The sequence below is a fragment of the Tripterygium wilfordii genome, chromosome 13 (assembly GCF_013401445.1).
Source record: "Tripterygium wilfordii isolate XIE 37 chromosome 13, ASM1340144v1, whole genome shotgun sequence".
Taxonomy (NCBI): Eukaryota; Viridiplantae; Streptophyta; class Magnoliopsida; order Celastrales; family Celastraceae; genus Tripterygium; species Tripterygium wilfordii.
The window spans coordinates 15,951,123-15,973,154 of NC_052244.1; the positions used below are offsets into that span (position 1 = coordinate 15,951,123).

General features: G+C 37.2%; 4 protein-coding genes across 7 annotated transcripts; 2 read left to right on the forward strand and 2 right to left on the reverse strand.

The window, feature by feature from the left end:
- Window positions 1-1,166: 1,166 nt before the first annotated feature.
- LOC120013916 (vacuole membrane protein KMS1-like) lies at window positions 1,167-6,496 on the reverse strand. 2 transcript variants are annotated; one of them, XM_038865899.1, is made up of 8 exons: window positions 6,050-6,496; window positions 4,783-4,994; window positions 4,280-4,358; window positions 3,257-3,556; window positions 2,562-2,719; window positions 2,124-2,240; window positions 1,799-1,978; window positions 1,167-1,639 (listed from the first exon to the last, which is right to left on the reverse strand). In XM_038865899.1, the coding sequence occupies exons 1-8, from the start codon at window positions 6,102-6,104 to the stop codon at window positions 1,454-1,456; spliced, it is 1,287 nt and encodes a 428-aa protein (XP_038721827.1). In that variant the 5' UTR covers window positions 6,105-6,496; the 3' UTR covers window positions 1,167-1,453. The 2 variants fall into 2 exon arrangements, with proteins under 2 accessions (XP_038721827.1, XP_038721825.1); XM_038865897.1 differs by having other exon boundaries at window positions 1,167-1,636; window positions 6,050-6,473.
- Window positions 6,497-10,674: 4,178 nt separating this feature from the next.
- LOC120013468 (probable linoleate 9S-lipoxygenase 5) lies at window positions 10,675-14,808 on the forward strand. Of its 3 annotated transcripts, none has more exons than XM_038865292.1 (10): window positions 10,675-10,783; window positions 10,976-11,197; window positions 11,461-11,750; window positions 11,952-12,192; window positions 12,373-12,711; window positions 12,808-12,893; window positions 12,973-13,080; window positions 13,178-13,482; window positions 13,561-13,824; window positions 13,908-14,808. In XM_038865292.1, exons 2-10 carry the CDS (start codon window positions 10,978-10,980, stop codon window positions 14,674-14,676), a joined length of 2,622 nt encoding a protein of 873 aa, XP_038721220.1. In that variant the 5' UTR covers window positions 10,675-10,783; window positions 10,976-10,977; the 3' UTR covers window positions 14,677-14,808. The 3 variants fall into 3 exon arrangements, with proteins under 3 accessions (XP_038721220.1, XP_038721219.1, XP_038721221.1); XM_038865293.1 differs by lacking the exon at window positions 10,675-10,783 and adding an exon at window positions 10,802-10,876; XM_038865291.1 differs by lacking the exon at window positions 10,675-10,783 and having other exon boundaries at window positions 10,790-11,197.
- Window positions 14,809-15,146: 338 nt separating this feature from the next.
- LOC120013469 (photosystem I reaction center subunit II, chloroplastic-like) lies at window positions 15,147-16,013 on the forward strand. Its single transcript, XM_038865294.1, has one exon. The coding sequence runs from the start codon at window positions 15,264-15,266 to the stop codon at window positions 15,903-15,905; it is 642 nt and encodes a 213-aa protein (XP_038721222.1). The 5' UTR covers window positions 15,147-15,263; the 3' UTR covers window positions 15,906-16,013.
- Window positions 16,014-16,827: 814 nt separating this feature from the next.
- LOC120013613 (thermospermine synthase ACAULIS5-like) lies at window positions 16,828-19,332 on the reverse strand. The gene is made up of 10 exons (XM_038865486.1): window positions 19,007-19,332; window positions 18,439-18,505; window positions 18,253-18,347; window positions 18,061-18,163; window positions 17,874-17,962; window positions 17,626-17,782; window positions 17,467-17,542; window positions 17,320-17,378; window positions 17,094-17,230; window positions 16,828-16,954 (listed from the first exon to the last, which is right to left on the reverse strand). The coding sequence occupies exons 1-10, from the start codon at window positions 19,153-19,155 to the stop codon at window positions 16,861-16,863; spliced, it is 1,026 nt and encodes a 341-aa protein (XP_038721414.1). The 5' UTR covers window positions 19,156-19,332; the 3' UTR covers window positions 16,828-16,860.
- Window positions 19,333-22,032: the final 2,700 nt, after the last annotated feature.

Consider the following 22,032-nt stretch of genomic DNA (forward strand, 5'->3'; position numbering starts at 1 on the left):
ATAGGACAACTTTGAGTCCATCCACTCACTCTTTTTCTTTTAAACCTTTTGAATCTAAGATTTTAAATATGTTTACATATAATATGATTGTTCAAGTTTCAATTAATATTATTTTGAAAGAACATGAAAATCAAATACGATATTTTGTATGGATAAAATCACACACTTCAAGGCATTTTATTTTGTTTGTTTTAGGAACCCTAACATATTTAATTTATTGAGGTTTTCATATTTTAGTGAAAGATTCCCTTAAGAGCTATATTTTAAAGCATGGATAATGTTGATTAATATCGGTCAAAGCAACTGAATTGTTAATCAGTCAACATTTCACAAATTTCGGTCAAAGTTGATTATCGAAGATACCGAGTTCATCTAGTACTAGTAGTGAATTTTTGTTGATCAAATCGTATGGGTTCAGAAAATACTAAATTCGATTCTCACTAAAAATAATATTATTGTAAACATGTGTTGGGTTTTAATTCAATTTATCATATCGTTAAATATGAAATTTATGTGCTCTTGAGTCCCAGTTTCTCGATTGTTAAAAAAAAAGAGGTTTGGCTAATAATTAATTTGTCTAGGGGCACAAACCTCGGATCTGTCGCATAATAAATACATGTAATGCTTCATGACTGGGTAGTCACATAGTTCCATCCTCATCCTCATATATATCATTCAGTTCCATATCTGCTCACGATCAGAATCACAATTTAGTGGTAATAATGCTGTTCTTCATTAAACTTTTTTTTGAGCTCCTTATCTTATGAGTATTAAAATGGCCACTCAAAGCTCTGGGAACAAACAAGTAAATGTGTCATGTAATCTTTGGCTCTCTCAGAATCAAGATTCTATGAATAAATGTCTTGACTAACTAGTGGGTTCGAACTCCCGACCTGTTGCACCACACGGACTAAGCCAATAGAGATAACCAACTAAACTTGAGGCCAATACACAATTTATATAGTAGACGTGGCTTCACAAGACTTTCAGAACCACCTTGTATCTTTCATAAGGGAAGCTAAATTAGTCTCTCAAGGGGACAACAGGGTCAGAGACTAGTGAAGTCAGTAATCCAACCCAGTATATGAAAGGTTGTCCATGCACAAAATCACTTTCCATATACTCATTCCACATTGAATTTTGCTTTACCAAAAGATAATACGGTATAGATAAACGTAATCCTTGCATTGCATTTGCAAAAGAATAGTCAAAGGTTCCAGTTCCCTAATAATTTAAACAATGCTTAACCATAGGGCATAAAACCACCCAAAAAAAATGCTCCCAGAATTGCTGTTTACCCATGGTGTTCCTATTTCTATACAGAATTCTATGAGGGACTTTTATGCTGAGGATTCGTCGGTATCATCTTAGGATAGAGGTGCCAATTTCACTTGCGTTTACTTATAACAAGAAATGTAAGGGATATAAAAACACCTATTTATTAGTCAGAATCCTAATCTGAATGTGTTGAAGCCGACGACTGGCTTGTTGTTAGTGCAGCAGCTAGCTCGCTCTCCTGCTGCTTTTTCAGATACCTCTGAGCAGTGTCATTAACAATCTTTACAAAGAAGTTCATAAGCATGAGCCATACTACAGTGTTCCAGATTGCAGAAAATGAGAAATCCCACTTCTTCACCTTCTAAGGACAAAAACAAAATAAAGTGAAAATCAGTGAAACTACGAACTATAACCAAATCTAGTAATAATTAATACTAGGTAGATATCTTAGATGCAAGATCAAAAATGGGGATCACTGCAATCACAAAAAATGGTAGGAACCCCGATCTAGATTGAGTACCTTGATATTTGAGGCCACAGGAGCTGTTGTAGTTAAATACTTATCTCTGACTGCATGGAGTTTAACTGTGAGGTCAGGCAATACAGTAGAAAAACCAGGTATAAACCCTAGGACCCAGATCAACTCATTCTCTATCAAGTCAAGAAGTTGATTATTACAAACAGAGATGATGAAAACCGTCTGCAGAAAGGAACCAAACAAAGAGTAATCAGAAGCCAATCTTGTTAAGGTATCAATGCTTTAAAGGAAGGACAAAAACACAATCCAAAAGTCATAAACTTTAGGACCTTGAATCCACTTTTGTTCAGCCCACTTTATCACTAACCTGTATGTGAGTTTTGATAATCGCCTTTCCGATAGATGTCGCAAGGAAAAACTTCCAAAAGGGAATCCCGAATTGTCCACACATGATGCCAGCAAGATCAAACAGAGGATTTGGCACCTAAGAACATTACTTAAGTTAATCAACACAGTAAATAAAGAATGAACTTACAACAACCTTATAAACCATGTCCAACCTTCATGAACCTCTATGACAGTCAAAGGTTGAACTTTGAATTTCAAACACCAGTGAAAGCTTTCCATGTTATATTTTCACAACGAAAAAGTCAATTCTTATTAACCACATGCCGTGGGATCAAGGATAATTAATGTTATATTTTTTTTATATCTCCACACAAGAAAATAATTTGACATCACAAAACTGAGTTGAAGTAAAAAAAATAGCTGTGAAAAGTTCACGTAGGTTTAAATCCATACTAACCGAAGCAAGTACTAAGATTGTGAAGAAGTTCATATGTTGTGAGTGTGATAGGAGCCACCGCTTAATTTGTTTTAGGTGAGTGGCTATGACTCCATTATCTTCACTTGAGGGATCATCCAGTTCTTCCATGGCATCCACTTTGCTACCAGAGAGCCGTGCTGCATAAAGTAAATAATTCACATACAAATCAAATTTAAAACGCTTTAGCAAGAACCTCAAAAGTGAGAACTAATAATGATGAAGTGTATCTTGCAAATAGTTGAAACAGAAAGGGGCGAGCTATTATGAAAGAGGAAGAGGAGGGGAGGGGGGGACAGCATGAACAATCATTAGCATGGACAATCCAAAAGCCTACACAAGCTGATAATTATACTACATATGGATGGTAAAAAATAAAAAATCACCACTGTTTAGGTTTCAAAAGACTGCAAGACTACAGCATCCTATTGTAGAAAACCAAAGTTAGAGGCTAAGTAGCGTACATGCACAATTTACATGAATACAATGAACTAAGTCTCTCCCTACATGCACCACATCACAATCCATGACTATAACATTTAGAGAACTAACGGTTTTTCTTCTTTGTTTATTGTATTCCACTAAGCAATAGCAAGTTTTGTGACCTTTATAAAAGATAATGTTGGTGTCAAATCCTACCCACAATACAAACAATAAACTTAAAACCAGGTGTGTACCTGCCCTTGAGATAAAATAAGGAGGAAGTTCCCCAAGAGCAGTCCCAAGACCCCAAAGGATAGCCTCAATCTGAATCTGAGGCAATATGCTACTGAGAGGAACCTGTGTCCCGTGTGATGATGTAAACAATGGGGGCCCAAACGCATCACAATCTTTATCAAGCCATGATGGACCCCTCTTCAACTGTATTGTGTCGTATGGAGCACTTTTTAGATCAACTCGACCACATTGCATTGCTTTTATAGTAAACAGGGCAATATGAGGACCGAGATACAGGACGAAAGTGTGCAAACCAGATCCTGGGATGGAGAAGGAAAAAAAAAAGGAAGAAAAAGATATCAAGTGAAAACCTAACAAAACTATCGACTTAGAGGTCAGTTTAAACATATTGTAAATTAAACATCAATATAGTGCCTTTAGAAACAATAATTTATTACAAAAGGCAAAAGTTTTTTGGCACTGAAGCTAAACACAATAGCTAAAATAGTCATGCATCGAACTAGAGATAAACTTCACATTTTGAAGAAATTGAACAGAAATGAACTTGCAATTCAGGTATCACCATAAGAATTTTGTTGTCTTGACAAAATTGTTCAGCATAATTTAAAGCTCACAGCACAGATGACACAGAGGTACATTTTGTAAGTTCCATGCTTACACTTCAACTAAAGTGCATTGTAAATTGAAAAAAAAAACACCTTATATTGAAGATTAAAAGGTACAAAATATAGTATTCATCTGGAAAAAATATCAAACTATGTTTAAGCTTGGTAGATCAATAGTTAATGCAGTGATTATTTAGATTAAAAATCAACATCATCAAAAGAGGTTCAGAAAGTACATCAATGTTTTGATGGAACAAACATATCATACTTTCCATGAAACTATACATTCAGTCTTTCAGCAGATTATAGGTGAATTCATAGCCAAAAGCCATATGCGTAATTACTAGACTTTTCATAACCAACGGAACTCGTCCAGGCAATAAAGTGCGTATCCTCACGTACAAAACTTTTTCTTACCAAGACCAATTGAAGATGCAACGCCAAGGGCAACCCACCAAAGTCCAAAACGTAAGTAATGAGAAAGTTCCTCAACATGCTGCAAGGAACAGGAAGGCAAAAATCATTTATTATTCAAAAAAGGAATTTGTCAATACAAAATGAATACCAAGTTAAAAATGAAATTAGGGTGCTAATTCTGTAAAACTTAACACCATACAATAAGTGCAGCCTTCAAACCACAAGTTGGTTCAAAATGGATGATAACACAGTTAAATGTCATTGCAAAACTTACCTCAAACTGAACCTGAAGACTAGTAATGAGGTATAAACATATCTTATGACATGCACTATAAATGTATCTACTTCCTAGAAAGAGGTACTGTACGCCACAGCCTAGTGGTAAGCATGGATAGGAAAAAATCTAAGCATCTAACCCCGATAATGAGGGACAACTTATCCATCCACAAGAACATTAGTGAACAAAATGCCACGCTACTAAGATAATATACTAAGCCCCTTACCTTCTCATGAGGACCATCAACGGTTATAAGCAGAACTCCAAGGGCCACTGCCACAGTACCTAAAAGCAGAAGCCAGCCACCCTTTCCCAAAAGATATAATATTGAGCGCTTCAGATATTGAGCAACAGCCAGAACAAAAAACTTGAATGTTTTGAAGGGCTGCGTCATTAGAGATAAATTATCCAATTCATGACGATGCTTCTCATGTAGACCTGCAGCAGTAAACAATAGTATAAGGTTCCACAATCGGGGAAATACCAGAACATCACTTCCTCTCTTGACAAATAACCACACGAACCAATACAGATATACATGTCTATGAATGCGTACGTGTATTATGTATTACTGCATACGCATCCTTAAGGCACCTGCAAAAAGTAAGCAGTAAAGTCTACCCAGAGGGCACACTTTGAGTTCTTCATAATGCAGCCTTGCAGAAATGACAAAAAAGAAAGAAAAAAAAGGAAATATGCTTGGCCTTTGATGAATTAGTCATCGACATCAAAATTATTCCGAAGCACACAAGCTGGATATATCCAATAATTCCTGGTGGCATGCACTGGGATCGACCATATAACTGGAAATTTTTATATTGCCTTCTTTCTATCTCTTACCCTAGAAAATCAATAAACTAAAATGCAATAAGACATCTGCTGATATACTTGAAAAAAATGTCTGAGGGCATAGGAAAGTAGATGTATCAACTCTGACATATTATGGTCATCACAAATAATCTCGACATGGAAATAACTCAAAGTTCAAAGCAAGTTTTAAATTTCAAGTCCCTTCTTTTTCGCAGCATCCAACGCAAAGTTGCTCAGAGAGAGCCCAAATACACAGGAGACCTCCTTCAACAGTATTGCAATTGAGGAACAACTAACCAACCCCACCCAATTCAAGATTCTCCAATTAATAGGATCAAAGAACCATTAATTCCACTTCAGTACCACAATAAACAAAGAACAAACATCCAAAATTAGTTATCAGTTTATCACCAACCCCCAACCTGTAAACTAACGAACTACGGAAAAAGGAAAAGAAAAGGAGAGAGACTGCTCTTTCAACAGATCTGAATACCGGAACAATAAATTTTCCCGACCATGATTATAAACCGATTCAACGGAATCCCATTAAAAAAAAACTAAACAGCAAGAGCATAAACACCAAAGGAGCTTCGGATTCACAAGCATTAAATAAACAATAAAACAATAACAATAATTCATACTGAAATTACGATAGTACATCTTCTCAAATTGAAATCACTTGCCTGCGATTGACAAGTCCATTTGTTGAGAAGAAGTTTCTTCGCTCCCTAAACCCATTACCTCAAAACATACTACGGCCAAAGTCTCTCTCTTTTCTGAATAAAAGCTTAAACTTTGTATAATTATGTCTTCAGCGATAATGGGCAGAAGCGAATGAGGAGATCGACAGGAATCGATTCTTCGAAATTGAACCAACAACTTTTCGCCTCGATTTAGGCGATTCAGATCTACAGAAAAAAGAAACGAAACGAAACTGGCGAGAAGAATCAACGAGCTTGCGCTAATATCTCCAAGTGGAACTCCCGTCGATCTCTTTCTTTGGGCTCTCGCAAGTCGTCTGATCCTTTCTCGCAACCCAATACGACCCAAATTAGATTTCTTCTCCTTCTTAATTTTTAAAGTTTTCTTCCTGACATTCTGTGATTCTGCGATAAGGATATGTATTGCGAATTAATTCGGACATGAAAAAAGATTGAAACTTTAAATTACGTTAGTGCCCTTAGGCGACCTTTTAACTAAGTTCTTCCCCCTACCTTTGAATATGCATTTTGGTAATTTTACAGATAAATATTATGGCTCCTTAAATGTTGAAATCCTAGAACAAGTCGACGAATAAATCATAATCTAAATAATAATAAATAATTTACAGCTTTTATTTAATATATTAAAAAAAACATAAAAATAATCGAAGCACATGAAGGAAGCCCCAAAACATGGGAAACTACAAAGTCCAAATTAATGTTAGCTCAGCGTGCAAGTTTAAGTCGTTAAGACTTAAGGACATGACAGCTTTTCAAATCCATCAACTCCATCGCCATTGGTTGTTTTTTTTCCTATGACAGAGAAATCGCATCCATGGCCTTTCATCATTCATGTGTAGTTGGTAAAATACACCCGCCTTGAATGGTCTTTCATCCACGTCAAACTTGTCCCACATCACCTGAGTTATCGAGTGGATGGAACTAAATCTCATGTCTCATGTAACCAAAAGGAATATGGTCAGGCTATTACACATATCATAACATGCAAACCGCGCGTGCAATACAAGCACATCAGTTGTTTAGTCTAGCACGAAATCAAGTATCTTTTAGATGCATGCCATACTATCATTAAAACCCGATTGAAGGCCTGTTAAACTTATAAAAAGTCCCACGTCGAATTAGTATAAGTGAACAGCGTGATTTAGAAATTGGAGTTAAACTCTAAACACTTGAGACGTCTTTCGAAAGACAAAACCACGTAAACCTCTAACTTATAGCGTGGACAATATACTTCAATTGGATAGGATCATACCTCTCCCACCTTCTTCTCATTCATCTCAAATTATTCAAATTATAACACAACCATAATATTCAGTTGAAGAAAAACATATTTATGTATTAATATTAGTTGGTGTTCTTCCCAAATCGGTTGCAGCAGTTGTAATGAAGGTGCATGTGCCGGAAATCATGCTGCATCTTGCACCAAAACACACCACTTAATCATTATATGATACCTTTAAAATATTGGTACAGCAATAAATAAGTAAAGCATCACATCAAACCTACGTTTCTTGGCAAACCAAAATCTGTCATGAACTGACCAATATTTAAGCCAATCAGAAAACTATCTTATATACAAATTATACATGTATATATACAGTTTTCCCAGAAAGAACCTTTTTTTATTGGAATATATTATATATATGTATATCTACTTTTAACTTTTAAGTTCCCAAACCCTATAATATTCGAGATTAAAGTTGATCAAACAATATTAAACCAAACCCTAAATCTAAAACTCTAAACCCCAAATCTTAAAATCTAAACTGCAAATCATTAAACCCTAAATTGTAACCCTAAATTATAAATCAATTAATCTCATAATTTAATAAGATCTAGAAGCTTAAAATTAGACGTCCTTTATATAAATATCAATAAAAACTTATTTATTGGAGAATTATATAATTATAATTTGTAAGGGACGAGGTATCTATAGCTAGAGATAAATGAAAATTATAAAAAATAAATAGCAGGTACGTAGGAATATGCGGATAAGTCAGTGGAATATATTGCAGCTTGTCGCTTGTTTGATATATGTAAGAGAAAGAAGTTGACAGCGCGAGGCTGGAAAAGAACATGATCGCCAAAACATGGGCTTTGACTTTTGATTGGGTAGCCCAACTTTCAACTTTGAATAAACCCAACAGAGACCAGTCAATGACCCTGATTGTTAGGCCCATTACGTTACTGTGGCCCATGGGCTTACCTAACTCCTTCTATACGACAGTGTTAACACTCAAATCATGCTGGTCTGGCAAGGTTGGGGCCTAGTTTTAGTTGGAAAGCCTGATTCATGCATGAAGGGTTAACATAATTACATAAATGAACAATTAAACATAATCTCACAACGCATAATGGGGGGACAAAATTATTTTCTTTTCTTTCATCCACCAATCATGTTATTATATGTTCAATGGAACATCTCTCAATCCATTCGATCTTAATTTAGTTAACTTTATTATTTGACAAGGTGGTTGACTGAGATGGCGAACTTTATCGATAATTTTTAGTACACGTGAGAGATTGTGAGATTAAGTTTCATGGTTGTTTCCATTATCACAATTTATGATATGAGCCATTACTCAGCTAAGCCTGCACTAATGCCACCCTGAGTTTATCAGTCAGTTGTCCATGTGATCCGGAGTTTATTAGTCACTTGAGTGATGTTCTAATGGTGAATTTCTCTAAGACCAAACCGTATGTATTCATAATGTCATGAGCTTGAAGACCTGACAACCTAAGTTTAAGTTTACATCGAATGTTTAAAGTTAAACTTATATGATATCGTTATCGGTTACTAAAAATTAATAGAAAAAGAGAATTAGATGCAATTTGTACCATCTTTTCTCTTTCGGTCGTGGGGATAAAACTTTTATATGGGGAAAATGTAGTGAATTTATTCTGTAAAATTGATTTTAATTAGTGTTAAGGGCATTCTTTGCTTTGATTCTTTGCATAGCAAACAAGGAAAGTGGGGTATCGAGTATATAAACTCAAAGAAGCAACTAGCAAGCCAATGATTCCGATAATAATTTTATTTATCATCCATAAAGAAATCCTCCTACTTTCATTGAGAGATGACTCGGTTAAAAATTGGTTGTGTTAGACATGTGTATCTGATGTTCGATTCTAATGAAAATTTTTTTTTCAATAGTATTTAATATTTAAAAAAAAAAATTTGGTATAAAAATTAGTCAAACTCAGAGTGCAACTTGATAAAGCTTATTTCTTCTTCTTTACCTGCTTTCTCCATGCTCACATCATATAAAAAACTGATTAACAATAATTAATATTATAATCTCTTGAAGATTAAAACCTCGTAATATAATTGTCGGACCGATCCAACGATTAGTGAAACAATTAAGTTAATCATGAAATCAACGGGCGATCAAAGTGGGTATTATATTAATAAAGGTCACCAAACAAGGCTGCCATGAAAGAATCAAATGTTAATTAAATCAGATCTATAACAGTGTGAACACTGATTAAGTATAATTAATATACACATAAACCCATACTTAGCACTAATTTACACAAAAACATGTGACAGACACTGATTAAGTATAATTAATATACACATAAACCCATACTTAGCATTAATTTACACAAAAACATGTGACAGGGATACTTTTGTTTTTTCTGTTTTTTTTAATTGGAAGTGCAAGGAAGGTGCAGAGAAAATGATAGAATATGATACTTTGATCATAACACTAGACAAAGAGATGAAGAATAAAATTCGTCACCGGCCCCTCACCAAGATAACTTGCCATGGGCAGGCAGACAGCTAGTAATAAACGAAAATGATAGGATCCGAGTAGTTGTAATATCAATTATTCTAATTGATAGTCGTAAACACGGTATCTAACTGAATTTGAGAGTTGAGCTTAGGATGATGGGTCAATCATATATCCTTGTCCCTCAGACCAGAACCTCCCTTTATTTATGCTTAAAAAATCGTCTATAAATAGCTGGCCTTGGCGGCCTCTGTTGAGGCTTCCTTAGTCTGTTCAGTGCAGTAGTTGGCATCAAGAACCAACAAAGCCGGGCCGGACATGACCATATCTTATATGATATGCGCGAAATTTTATACGTACAATTCAATAGCGTTGGAATAATTGCAAATGAGCTATTGGTTGAGTGACAATGACTTTGCATGTCCCTGACTGAGGTCATGGGTTCTAGTCTCACCTCCTCCGAATATTTATAAGGAGGTGTGTGAGCTTAGTCTGCCCCTGCGTGGGCTTGATTTGTGCCTCCTGCGTGGGGCCTGTTGACACCTGTACTTTCATAGGCTTGATCTGGTGGTGTGTCGTATATTGTATTTGTACTTGTACTCAAAAAAAAAAAAAAAAAATAGCGTTGGAATAATTGAGATATTAAATACTGAACTGGGATACCAAATACTGAAATTCTTATCATTATTGAATAATAAAAGATATATAAAACGGTATTGATAACGAATGTCAGAGCAATTATATCACACTGTGTCCTATGTAAAATGCACGCATCTTTTTCATCCTTATCTAGTGCACTACCAACATCCATTATCATTTTCCATAAATAAAAGGCCAGAAGAGAGAGGGACCTATCTATCAGTCTTCAACAAGTCAACAAGCGAGGGATCTTGAAAAAGATTAAAAAAAACGAAGTCAAGAAACCCAAGAACAAAGCAAAACCCACACAGCAAGTAACAGAGTGAGTCTTGAGGACTCTCTTGTGCCCATTTCTCGCTCTAAATTGCCTACACATCTCTACAGTCTTTTGTTATTCTTTGTTGTTTTCATCACCGTATTCACTGCCTTCATTAATTACTTACTCCCTAGAAATTTTCTTTTCTTATCGATTTCACAGAGTTGATTTCTCAAATGGGGTTTTGTCCTGTTACAGAGATGATTCCGAAGGTACTGAAAACGTTTTGTGCAAACCCGAAAACCATGGTGAAAGGCGAGGTGAACGAGACCAAGAAGAAGATCAGAGGGACAGTGGTGTTGATGAAGAAGAATGTTCTGGATTTCAACGACGTTAAAGCCTCACTGTTTGATCGCGTTCATGAGTTGTTGGGTAAAGGCGTGTCTATGCAGCTCATCAGTGCAAACCAAGTTGACCCAGGTGAACTTTTCTTTCTCTTCTTGTTTCCTGGATTGGTATGATATTGCAGAGAAGTAACTGCAATTGGGTTTTCTATATTGGTTCTTGAAAAGATAAAGATGAATTCTTTTGAGTCAGACATTATGTCAATCAACTGTCCTGCATTATGTTTTAAATTTTATGGGGCTATGTCCAATACAATTCAATTGATCAAGATAATACAAGGATGGCTATCAATATCAATTATGCTAAAACTTGTGTCCGGATTTTTGTTTCTTTTGAAGGGAATCCTATGCGAGGCAAACTAGGAAAAGTGGCATACCTAGAGAAATGGATTACAACAATTACTCCGTTAACAGCTGGAGAAACTGTCTTCTCTGTTACATTTGAATGGGATGAGTCTATTGGTGAACCTGGGGCTATCATTGTCAGAAATAATCACCACAGCCAGTTCTTCCTCAAGACTGTCACTTTAGAAGATGTTCCGGGGCACGGTCGAATACATTTTGTTTGCAATTCCTGGGTATATCCAATGCATCGCTACAAGTACAACCGCGTATTCTTTTCAAACAAGGTATTTTGATTAAGTTTCACATAGCAGTAATCCTCCACTGTCTAATTTTGTAGATCATCAAGAGCCAGGGGTGATGCTTCGTTACTGTTCAATAAAAGATTGCAATGTACTAATCAAAAGAAATATATTGACCGATATCTTGGACCTGATTTCTAATTCTTTTATTGTAAATTCTCTGATAACAATCTTATTGTGTCTTAGACTTACCTTCCTTGCCAAACACCTGAGCCATTGCGCAAATATAGAGAAGTGGAACTTGTTAATCTCCAAGGAAGAGGGAAAGGCAAGCTCAAGGAGTGGGACAGAGTTTATGACTATGCTTATTACAATGATCTGGGAAGTCCCGACAAAGGTGAAGAACATGCACGCCCGGTTCTTGGCGGAACGCAGAAGTATCCATATCCCCGAAGAGGAAGAACAGGACGAAAACCAACAAAGAATGGTCAGAACTTAAACTGAATCAATTTGTTAATTACATATAAATTTCTGTAAAGTCTACATGAGCGGTTAATGATTGATAACAAAGTATGGCATGTGAATCTGTCGCTTGGTGATTTAGTTCAATCAAGTATGTTAAGATCATTGACAGACCTATCTTTAATCAATCTGCCTTTTGCAACAGATCCAAATTCTGAGAGCAGATTGCCCCTTCTGAGCCTAGACATTTATGTTCCTAGAGATGAACGGTTTGGTCATTTGAAGTTTTCAGATTTTCTAGCCTATGCTTTGAAATCGCTGGTGCAGGTATTGCTCCCAGAGATCAGATCTCTATGCGACAAAACTATTAATGAATTTGACTCCTTTGAAGATGTCCTGAATCTCTATGAAGGGGGGATTAAATTACCTAAAGGATCCACCTTGAGCAAAATTAGAAATCGTATCCCATTGGAGATGCTCAAGGAACTTGTTCGTAATGATGGTGAGCGATTCCTCAAGTTTCCAATGCCTGATGTGATCAAAGGTATATGTTAAACCCTTTCAATGGCTAACTTGGTCTGAACCAACTATTATCTTAAAAACAAGCTCTTTGCATATAACTATGCTGTTTGCATTGTAGCGGATAAGACTGCTTGGAGGACAGATGACGAATTTGCAAGAGAAATGATTGCTGGAATCAATCCCGTTATCATCAGCCGCCTCGAAGTAACCTAGCTTCCGTAATATAAGCTGTATGTTTGCATTTAATAGTATCTTCATGCAATTATTGATAATGTGCCTGCAGGAGTTTCCCCCGATGAGCAACCTAGACCCAAAGATCTATGGGAATCAAAACAGCTTCATAACAGAAGAGCACATAGAAAAGTACATGAATGGCCTCAGTGTGCATGAGGTACATGCAAACTAACCCAATATCAAATATGCTGATTATATCTCTTTCTGCATTAGTGATTGTTTTCCCTAGATCTACTTTACTGGGATTTGCACAGGCAATCAAAGAAAACAAACTGTTTATATTAGACCATCATGATGCACTGATGCCATACCTGAGGCGAATAAACTCTACCAACACAAAGACTTATGCCACGAGGACACTCCTGTTACTGCAAGATGATGGAACACTGAAGCCGTTGGCAATTGAGTTAAGCTTACCACATCCACAGGGGGACCATCATGGTGCTGTTAGTAAGGTTCTTACTCCAGCTGAAGATGGGGTTGAGGGTTCAATTTGGCAATTGGGGAAAGCTTATGCTGCTGTAAATGATTCTGGATACCATCAACTCATTAGCCACTGGTGAGATGTTGAATGCAAATGTGGGCTTTGTATTCTTGATTGTGGGTTTAACCTATATGTTTTGGATTATTTCTGCAGGTTGAACACCCATGCTGTGATTGAACCATTTGTAATTGCAACAAACAGGCAGTTAAGCATTCTTCATCCGATCTATAAACTTTTGCATCCTCATTTCCGTGATACAATGAATATTAATGCCTTGGCTCGCCAAATCCTCATCAACGCTGGCGGAGTACTTGAGCATACCGTGTTCCCTGCCAAATATGCCATGGAAATGTCTTCTGCTATTTACAAGAACTGGATTTTCACTGAGCACGCTCTCCCGGCTGATCTTCTCAAGAGGTAAGCCTTGTGATCTCAAACTTGAAATGGTTTTATAGAACTCTTATCAAGACAAACGCCGACAAACTTCTGCTGCATTCCAGGGGCATGGCTGTCCCAGACTCAAGCTGCCCTCATGGCCTCAGACTTCTGATAGAGGATTATCCATATGCTGTTGATGGCCTAGAAATCTGGTCAGCAATTGAAACTTGGGTTGAAGAATATTGTACATTTTATTACCCCACTGATGACATGGTTCGAAGTGATGATGAACTCCAGGCATGGTGGACAGAACTCCGCTATGCAGGCCATGGCGATAAGAAGGATGAGCCATGGTGGCCTGAGATGCAAACACAAGCTGAGTTGGTACACACTTGCACCATTATCATATGGGTGGCTTCTGCTCTCCATGCAGCTGTCAACTTTGGACAATACTCTTATGCTGGCTACCTCCCTAACCGCCCCACCGTTAGCAGGCGATTCATGCCTGAGCCAGGCACTCCTGAGTATGCAGAGCTCGAGACGAATCCTGATTTGGCGTACCTGAAAACAATAACAGCCCAGCTCCAGACCCTGATTGGTGTATCCTTGATTGAGGTTTTGTCCCGGCATTCGACTGATGAAGTGTATCTTGGGCAGAGAGATACTCCTGAGTGGACTTGTGACAGTGAGCCATTAGCAGCATTTGAGAGATTTGGAGAGAAGCTGATAGAAATTGAGAAGAAAATTACAGATAAGAACAATGAAGAGAGATGGAAGAACCGAGTTGGACCGGTGAAGTTGCCTTACACCTTGCTCTATCCTAACACTTCAGATTTCTCTGGAGAGGGTGGACTGACTGGCAAGGGGATTCCTAATAGTGTCTCGATCTAAAAATGTTTTAGATCCTAGTATTCCAGAGTTTTCTTTCTCCATCTCTTAAAATGTTGAGGCAAATGCAGTGCAGATTGTCAACTTTCTTCTAGTCTCTCTCTCTCTATATATATATATATGTTAGTGTTTCTAGTTATGATTTCCACATTTTACATCACAGCATTGCATCCATTCCAAGCATGTTGACACTTGAAATTCATATACTCACAGATTACTTTTCTTGGGGTTTAAAAATGGTTTCATGGTGGAAGAGTGGAAGCAAGCATCATAGAAAATAATTCAGGGGTCTCTGTTGGCATCAAGGGTTCTCGTGTGGTCAAGGTTTAGAGGGGTGAAACCTGGTGTTCAACTCAGCTAGCTAATTATTCATGGATTTTTATGTGCGGGATTCGAATCCTGCAGTGAGTATATTTGTGTATATTTATGATTGATGTGTCTTGCATGTGTATCAAAGTCACACATTCTAATTGGTCCAACCCATATCACCTTATCCACAACCACACCCCTCCAAAACCACATACTCCCAACCGAACCATCTTTCTCTATTACACATTCTCATCAGATCACACAAACTCAATCAAGCAGCCATGGCCATGGCAACCCAAGCCACTCTCTTCACCTCCACAACCTTCACCACCCCAAACCACAACACCCCATCAGTCTTTCCATGGAAACAACCCTCAATTTCAACACCCTTTACTCCCAAAACTCTCAAGCTCGCCGCACCACAACGCGCAACAATCAGGGCAGCAGCAGCAGGTGGGAAAACCGATTCACCAACCGCAGAGGCTCCAGTCGGGTTCACCCCACCCGAACTCGACCCGACCACCCCATCCCCAATATTTGCTGGCAGCACTGGTGGGCTTTTGAGAAAAGCCCAAGTGGAGGAGTTTTATGTGATCACATGGGAGTCACCAAAAGAACAGATCTTTGAAATGCCAACCGGGGGTGCAGCCATCATGAGGGAGGGTCCGAACCTGCTGAAATTGGCTAGGAAAGAGCAGTGCTTGGCTTTGGGTACTAGGCTTAGGTCTAAGTACAAGATTAATTACCAGTTTTATAGGGTTTTCCCTAATGGAGAGGTTCAGTACTTGCACCCAAAAGATGGGGTGTACCCAGAGAAGGTGAACCCTGGACGTGAAGGTGTGGGTCTGAATTTGAGGTCCATTGGAAAGAATATTAACCCAATTGAGGTTAAATTCACTGGCAAACAAGTCTATGACTTGTGAGTGATGCTTTATATAATTTGTATGTCAGTATTTATTGAAGTTTATGTCGTACTTTTCAATTCTTTTTCAAACAAGCTATATCAGAAATTGTTAAAAACTCTGTTTATATGGCCGTGCCTATCATTATCTCGGCTAATGTAATTTTTAGTCGGAGAAATAGTTTTTAATTTCCAACTCAGTCATCGAATGATCACACATTCTAATTTGAGAATTAAAAGTTGAAAATTATTCTAATATGTATAGGCGGACATATTTCTCATTGTTCAAGCACATTTCTTATAATGATTTTCCCGAATCTCGACAATTTTCCGAGTATACATATTAAAACAATATTCAATTTCAACTTTTGTCCGAGTGTATATGTTAAAACAATATTCAACTTTAGATTTTCAAATTAAAATATTTGAACATTCGATGATCGAGTTAGATCTGATAAACTTTTTCGTTAACCAAAAATTGGATTACCCTTCATTTTATCATTGCGATCTATAGCAATGGTCGAATCACTGCCTTCTTATGGGCCTTTTCGAGTGGGCCAGAGTAGTTTAACAAATTGTACTGCTAAGAAAGCCCATTATCATGCAAATGGTCCATTTGCTACGCGATTGCACAATGGGCCGTGGCGGATCCAAGGACCCATGCTTAGAGCCTTAGATAGTGTCCAAAATACAGTCATGACAGATTTACAGTAATGAAAGTTTTCTTGTGTTAAGACGTAAAAGTTGGTAAAACCATAACCAAGGCCCAGGCCAATACATTTTGCATTATATTGTACCACTCAGGAAACTACACAAGCAAAGAGAGAAGAGAATACTGAATACAAAAGCCTATCTGATACATAAAAGGTCATTGAAAAAACAGAAGAAAATTTTTCAAGATTCTGTTTCATTTTCTTTCATAGGAGGTCCTTTTTTCCTTTTTGGAGGTAGGGGCTTTCCTTTCTTATTTTCCAGCATCAAGCTTGATTGTGTTTGTAAGCACTGGCATGCCCATATCCATATATGAACTTAGCTGTCCCCTCTGTGTACACATGAGTCTCATTCTCCAATCTGCAAAGACACCAATAGTTAATGAGTTAGAGAAGTAGCCCGAGTATAGGCTTAGTAGGCTATCCAAAGGACACGTTTGTTGAGTTGTTCTCGGTTACTAAAAAAAAAAAGTTAGAGAACTGATTGGGGTTGTCCTTACGAGCTCCGAACGGCTTTGCTCAAGGTAGAGGCTGATGTAAAAGTCTTCCCATCAAAGTACTTGTTCTCACCCATGACTCTTCTCTTCATTCTGAGGTCTAATTCATCAGCACTGGATGTGAATGGGGTGTCTGAGGCCTGTCATTTTTTACACAACATTACATGCAAACCAATATCTAAATAAACTCCAAAAGAAGTTGTGATATGGTCATATTGTATGTATATACCATGACCCATCCCCAAGTATCAGCAAAGGAAGGAATATGAGCTGAGTAAGGCACAACATCTGCACCAAAACATAGTGAATGAGAGGAAAAACCAGAACCCACCAAGACAAAGAAGTTGATAAAAGCAAACTAAAGAGCTTTACTTACATTTGAAAACCTGCCTAAGAGTATTGTTGATGCAAGAAAACACCTCAGTATGGCTGAAAATCCCAGCTGGTCCTGCCTATAAATTTGGAAAATAACATTAATTGATGAATTCTCGAGTCGGGTGCTACAAATTAAGACTGTACAAGCAGAGAGAGATACCTGTGTAACAAAGATGCCACCTGGGCTGAGTCTAGGCTTAACGGTGGACTCATAGAATGATTTGGTGTAGAGTTTGTAGCATGGACCTCCCTCTATTGGGTCTGCAAGATCACCTATTATCACATCATAGTATTCTTCTCTGTTTTCTAGTTCAGCCCTGCAGACAAATTCAACCACCACCATCATGAAAACAACAACAACGACGATTTATATAATAGTAAGGATTGTGGATTGATATCTTATTGAACCTGGCATCATTGATGACAAGTTGTAGTCTTGGGTCAAAGAAAGCTTCTCTGTTCACAACCAAGTATGACCTGCAGAAGTCCACCACCTCCTGCTCATATAAACATTTGTTCACTATTAGAGTTCCTCCCTTCTTCTTTTTATAATTATTTTGAATGAAGAAGAATATATATATATAGATTAATCTACCTCATCTATGTCACACATGACAACCTTGTCTACTGTCTTATGTCTGAGTATTTCTCTTGCAGTGGAACCTTCTCCTCCTCCCATTATAAATATGGTTTTTGGACTAAAAGAAATGAAAAAACTAAGTTAGTCGAAGACAGGCATGGTAATGATAAATAACAAGGGAATTATATATAGTGAACTGAAATGTACTTTGAATGATGAAGAAGTGCTGGATGAACCAGAGATTCATGGTAGATAAACTCATCAAACTCAGCACTTTGAAGCTTCCCATCAATGACTAGAGCCTATCAGAAAGACATTGACATGCTTACAAATTTTTTTTTTTGGACTCCAAAATATAATTGAATATGCCCAAAATTTTTAAATATTAGATACCTTTCCAAAGGGCTTTGTATCCAACAGTGCAATGTCCTGATACCTTGTAGCTCCTGTATGCAATATACTGCAACCCAAGACATAAAAGTGGACTCAAAACTATATCAAATGATGAAGTTGCTGAACTTCTGGACCTCTGGTAATAAAATACTTAGAACCTGCAAGATATTTTATTAAACCTTGTCTACCTTTTCTATGACCAAGATTTCCTGTTTAATAATTCGACACGTGTCGGTCCGTGTCCGCATACGTCCTAACAGTGTCCGACACCGGGTCGTCGTCCTAGATCTCTAACTACATTACTTTGTTATTTTTTTTATGTATGAAATGTTTCTGCAGATTGATCCTGTAATATCTAGTTTGTACATCAAGATTTGTCCTATTTGGCTATTCATATACATATATACTTAATATATGGAAAGTATATATGTATAAAGGAAAGAAAGAAAATGGAGTACTACTAAGTATTTTTCACTTATTAGTCTAAAAGAATAATAAAACACAATTTAATTTTGGACAAATTAAAGATCATATAATATAGAGGCATGTGAGATTGAATTATATATACCTATTGAGAGCAAAAGACCATCTCAAGTTCTCTTCAATCTCTTCCTCATACCAGCAACTCTTCCTGTAACCATTTAGTGTACTACTATGGCCCTTGCCATTTGCTTCACTCCAATTGTTGACCCCATTAGTGCAAGAAATCTCACCCATTTCTCCTAAACACTTCAAACCCAATAGAGCTATAGAGAGGGGGGAAAAAGTACACAAATGCAGAGAGATGTGGAGAGATTGTAGTGACTGCACCAATATCTATCTATCTATCTATATATATATATAGTGGGTGGCAGAGGAACCGAAAAGGACTATGATTTGGTTTAGGTATGGAAGGAGGTTTGGAGGAAATCTATCGATGTGCAGTGGGTGTGCTATATATGAAAATGAGAGCTCAAATATCCTCATCGATTTTCCCAACTCAATAAAAAAGGAAAAAGGTTGCGTAGTTTTAGCGGTGTGTCGTCTTCTATAAGTTCTTTTAAAATATATATATATATATATATCGTATATGTCCATGCACATACGTGACAATCTTTTCCATGTGCATGCCGAAGAATATAAATAGTGTATATATATAGGTCCTAATATTTTTATTGAGTTTATATAAATATCTCTCTTTTTTTGTCAGACACAAACATAACTAACCAAAAGAAGAAAATAGACCAAAACAATGGTTAGGAGGGTCATTTTTGGTATTTAACCATAACTACAACCTCGGAAGAAAATGACTGGGAATGCTGTCGAAAAGATTCTTAGCCGCAGCCCATTTGGCGAGACCATCCGCCCAAGCGTTTTGATGCCTGCTAATCTTTGAGATACTTCAATTCGGAATCTCTCACAAACTACACCTGATATAAGTATCTCTTCTTGTTAAGTTCTTGGATATGACTAAATAATTGAAATTAAAGTTGACATTTGTATTTTACGCATGGCAGATATGTTTTGGGTCATGTGACGTGCATGCACATGAAGATCATGCTGGACTAAATGGTTCATCGGTTATAAAAAAAACAGATTATTTCATATATTGTGAGGGTGATCGACAGATGCCGAAAATTGTGGTTTATTGTTTTCGAGTACCAAATCTGGGTTGGAGAGGCGTGCAGTGGGAACCATCATCATCATATACACACAAACACACACATATATATGATATATATATATATGTGTCTATATATATATACATATACATATATATATATATATATGTATATATATTGTCTCTTTTGCTTGTTAAAGATGGAGGGCGTGCAATATATATGCCTCAGGCGCACTCATCATAATAATCACCTATCACAGCATATCCCACACAACATGCACTCTCTCTTCTCCCAACAACAAAAACAAATTTAAAAAATTACGTGCTTTCAACCCCACCATAATAAAAACCACAACAAGGGTGTAGCAATAAGACTTCCTTTTATCTGCCATTAATGTCTGTTTTTGGCTTCTTTTGCCACGTGTCAAATTCTGATGCCATCTTGGACATCTTGGTGGGGATTCAGTGGGCAGTGGGACCCAACTGTAGTTTTGGAAATGCTGAGTGCTGATAAACAGCTGTCTGCAACAAGCTGTCCCGACAGGATTTCATATCTGTCCGGACAGCTCAGCCTTCGTCGAGAATTCATCCGGACATCTTCTAACATCTGTCCGGACAGTAGGCCGAGTTATACCCTTAAAGTTGTTATCGGAACAGATTTTCTATTAATTCTAAACACTTGTTTGGGGCTTCTTTTTAGGATTTTAGAGAGACGAAAAACATAGTGAGGAGAGTTTGGTGAAATCATTCTTGAGTGAACAAGGGTGTGATTTCTTGTGAGATTCCCAAAGGGTGTGAGCCTTGTGTTGAGCAAATTTGGAGATTATCCAAAAGGCTTGGATTCATTCGTCTAGTGGAATATTTGTGAGGTGATAGTGGTTTTTCAATATTGGGGGACATTGGGGTCACAATGGAAAGATTGTGTTGTTGCTCATGCAAGAGTTGCTATGAAGACACAATGTGAGTGTCCGAAGTGCTTGTTGGGGGGGGGGGGGGGGTTGATGATGGATTTTCACCCATCCCCTTGTTCTTGGGAAGTTAATGATGATGGTCCCAATATGTCCAAACCCCAATTTCTTGATTCTGTTCATCTAGTCTCTATTTGGGGTACTCGTTTTTATATTGCTTCATTACGTCCTGATAAGATCAGAAAAAGTTGGTATAGTTTTTTTTAAAAAAAAAAAACAAGTCCCTCTATTACATATTGCGCTAAACAAACTCGTCTACTTTGCGTATTGATTATTTACATATATACTTATATCAAATTTTCGTTAAATCCGTGCTAATGTGGCGAAGAATCTATGACATGACTTCCGTTTTAATAAAATGAGAAGGACGTGTGGTATTACGTGACATGAGATAAGAATTAAAAAAACCTCTATACTTCGAATAAAACGTCAAATAAACACTTGTACTATATATATATATTTCGAGCTATATAAACAAGTCTCTCTATGTTACTCATCGAGTTATGGTAAGCCCTTATATTAGGTTTTCGTTAAAATCATTGTTCATGTGACGGAAAAATATATGACGTGATATTTACTTGGCAATTGGCATGATATATATAAGGTCTGAGAAACCCATTTATTTAAAGTAAGTGTCAAACAAGTCCATGTATCATATTTCGGACAGAATAAATCCTTTTACTTTGCATATCAATTTGCTCAAGCCCTCAACTAAAATCAATGTTAAATTGTGAGCCCTCATCAGAAAGAATGCAGGTCTAAGAGCGAGTCGAGAAAGAGAACAATTCTATTCTATCTAGACACAGAACAAATGTCGAATGATGCACCTGCAAGACAATGGATAATTGGGCCTTTCGAGCCAGCGTACAAATGATGGGCTATCTTCATGGATTGGGCCCATTATACCAGTTGCTATTAAAATAAATTAAATAATGTTACCACTGTATTTGGGCTCCTAATTTGCTGTATTGGGCCTATCCAATGTTGGCATATCCGACATTCAAATTTCATTTGGGCAAAGAGCTT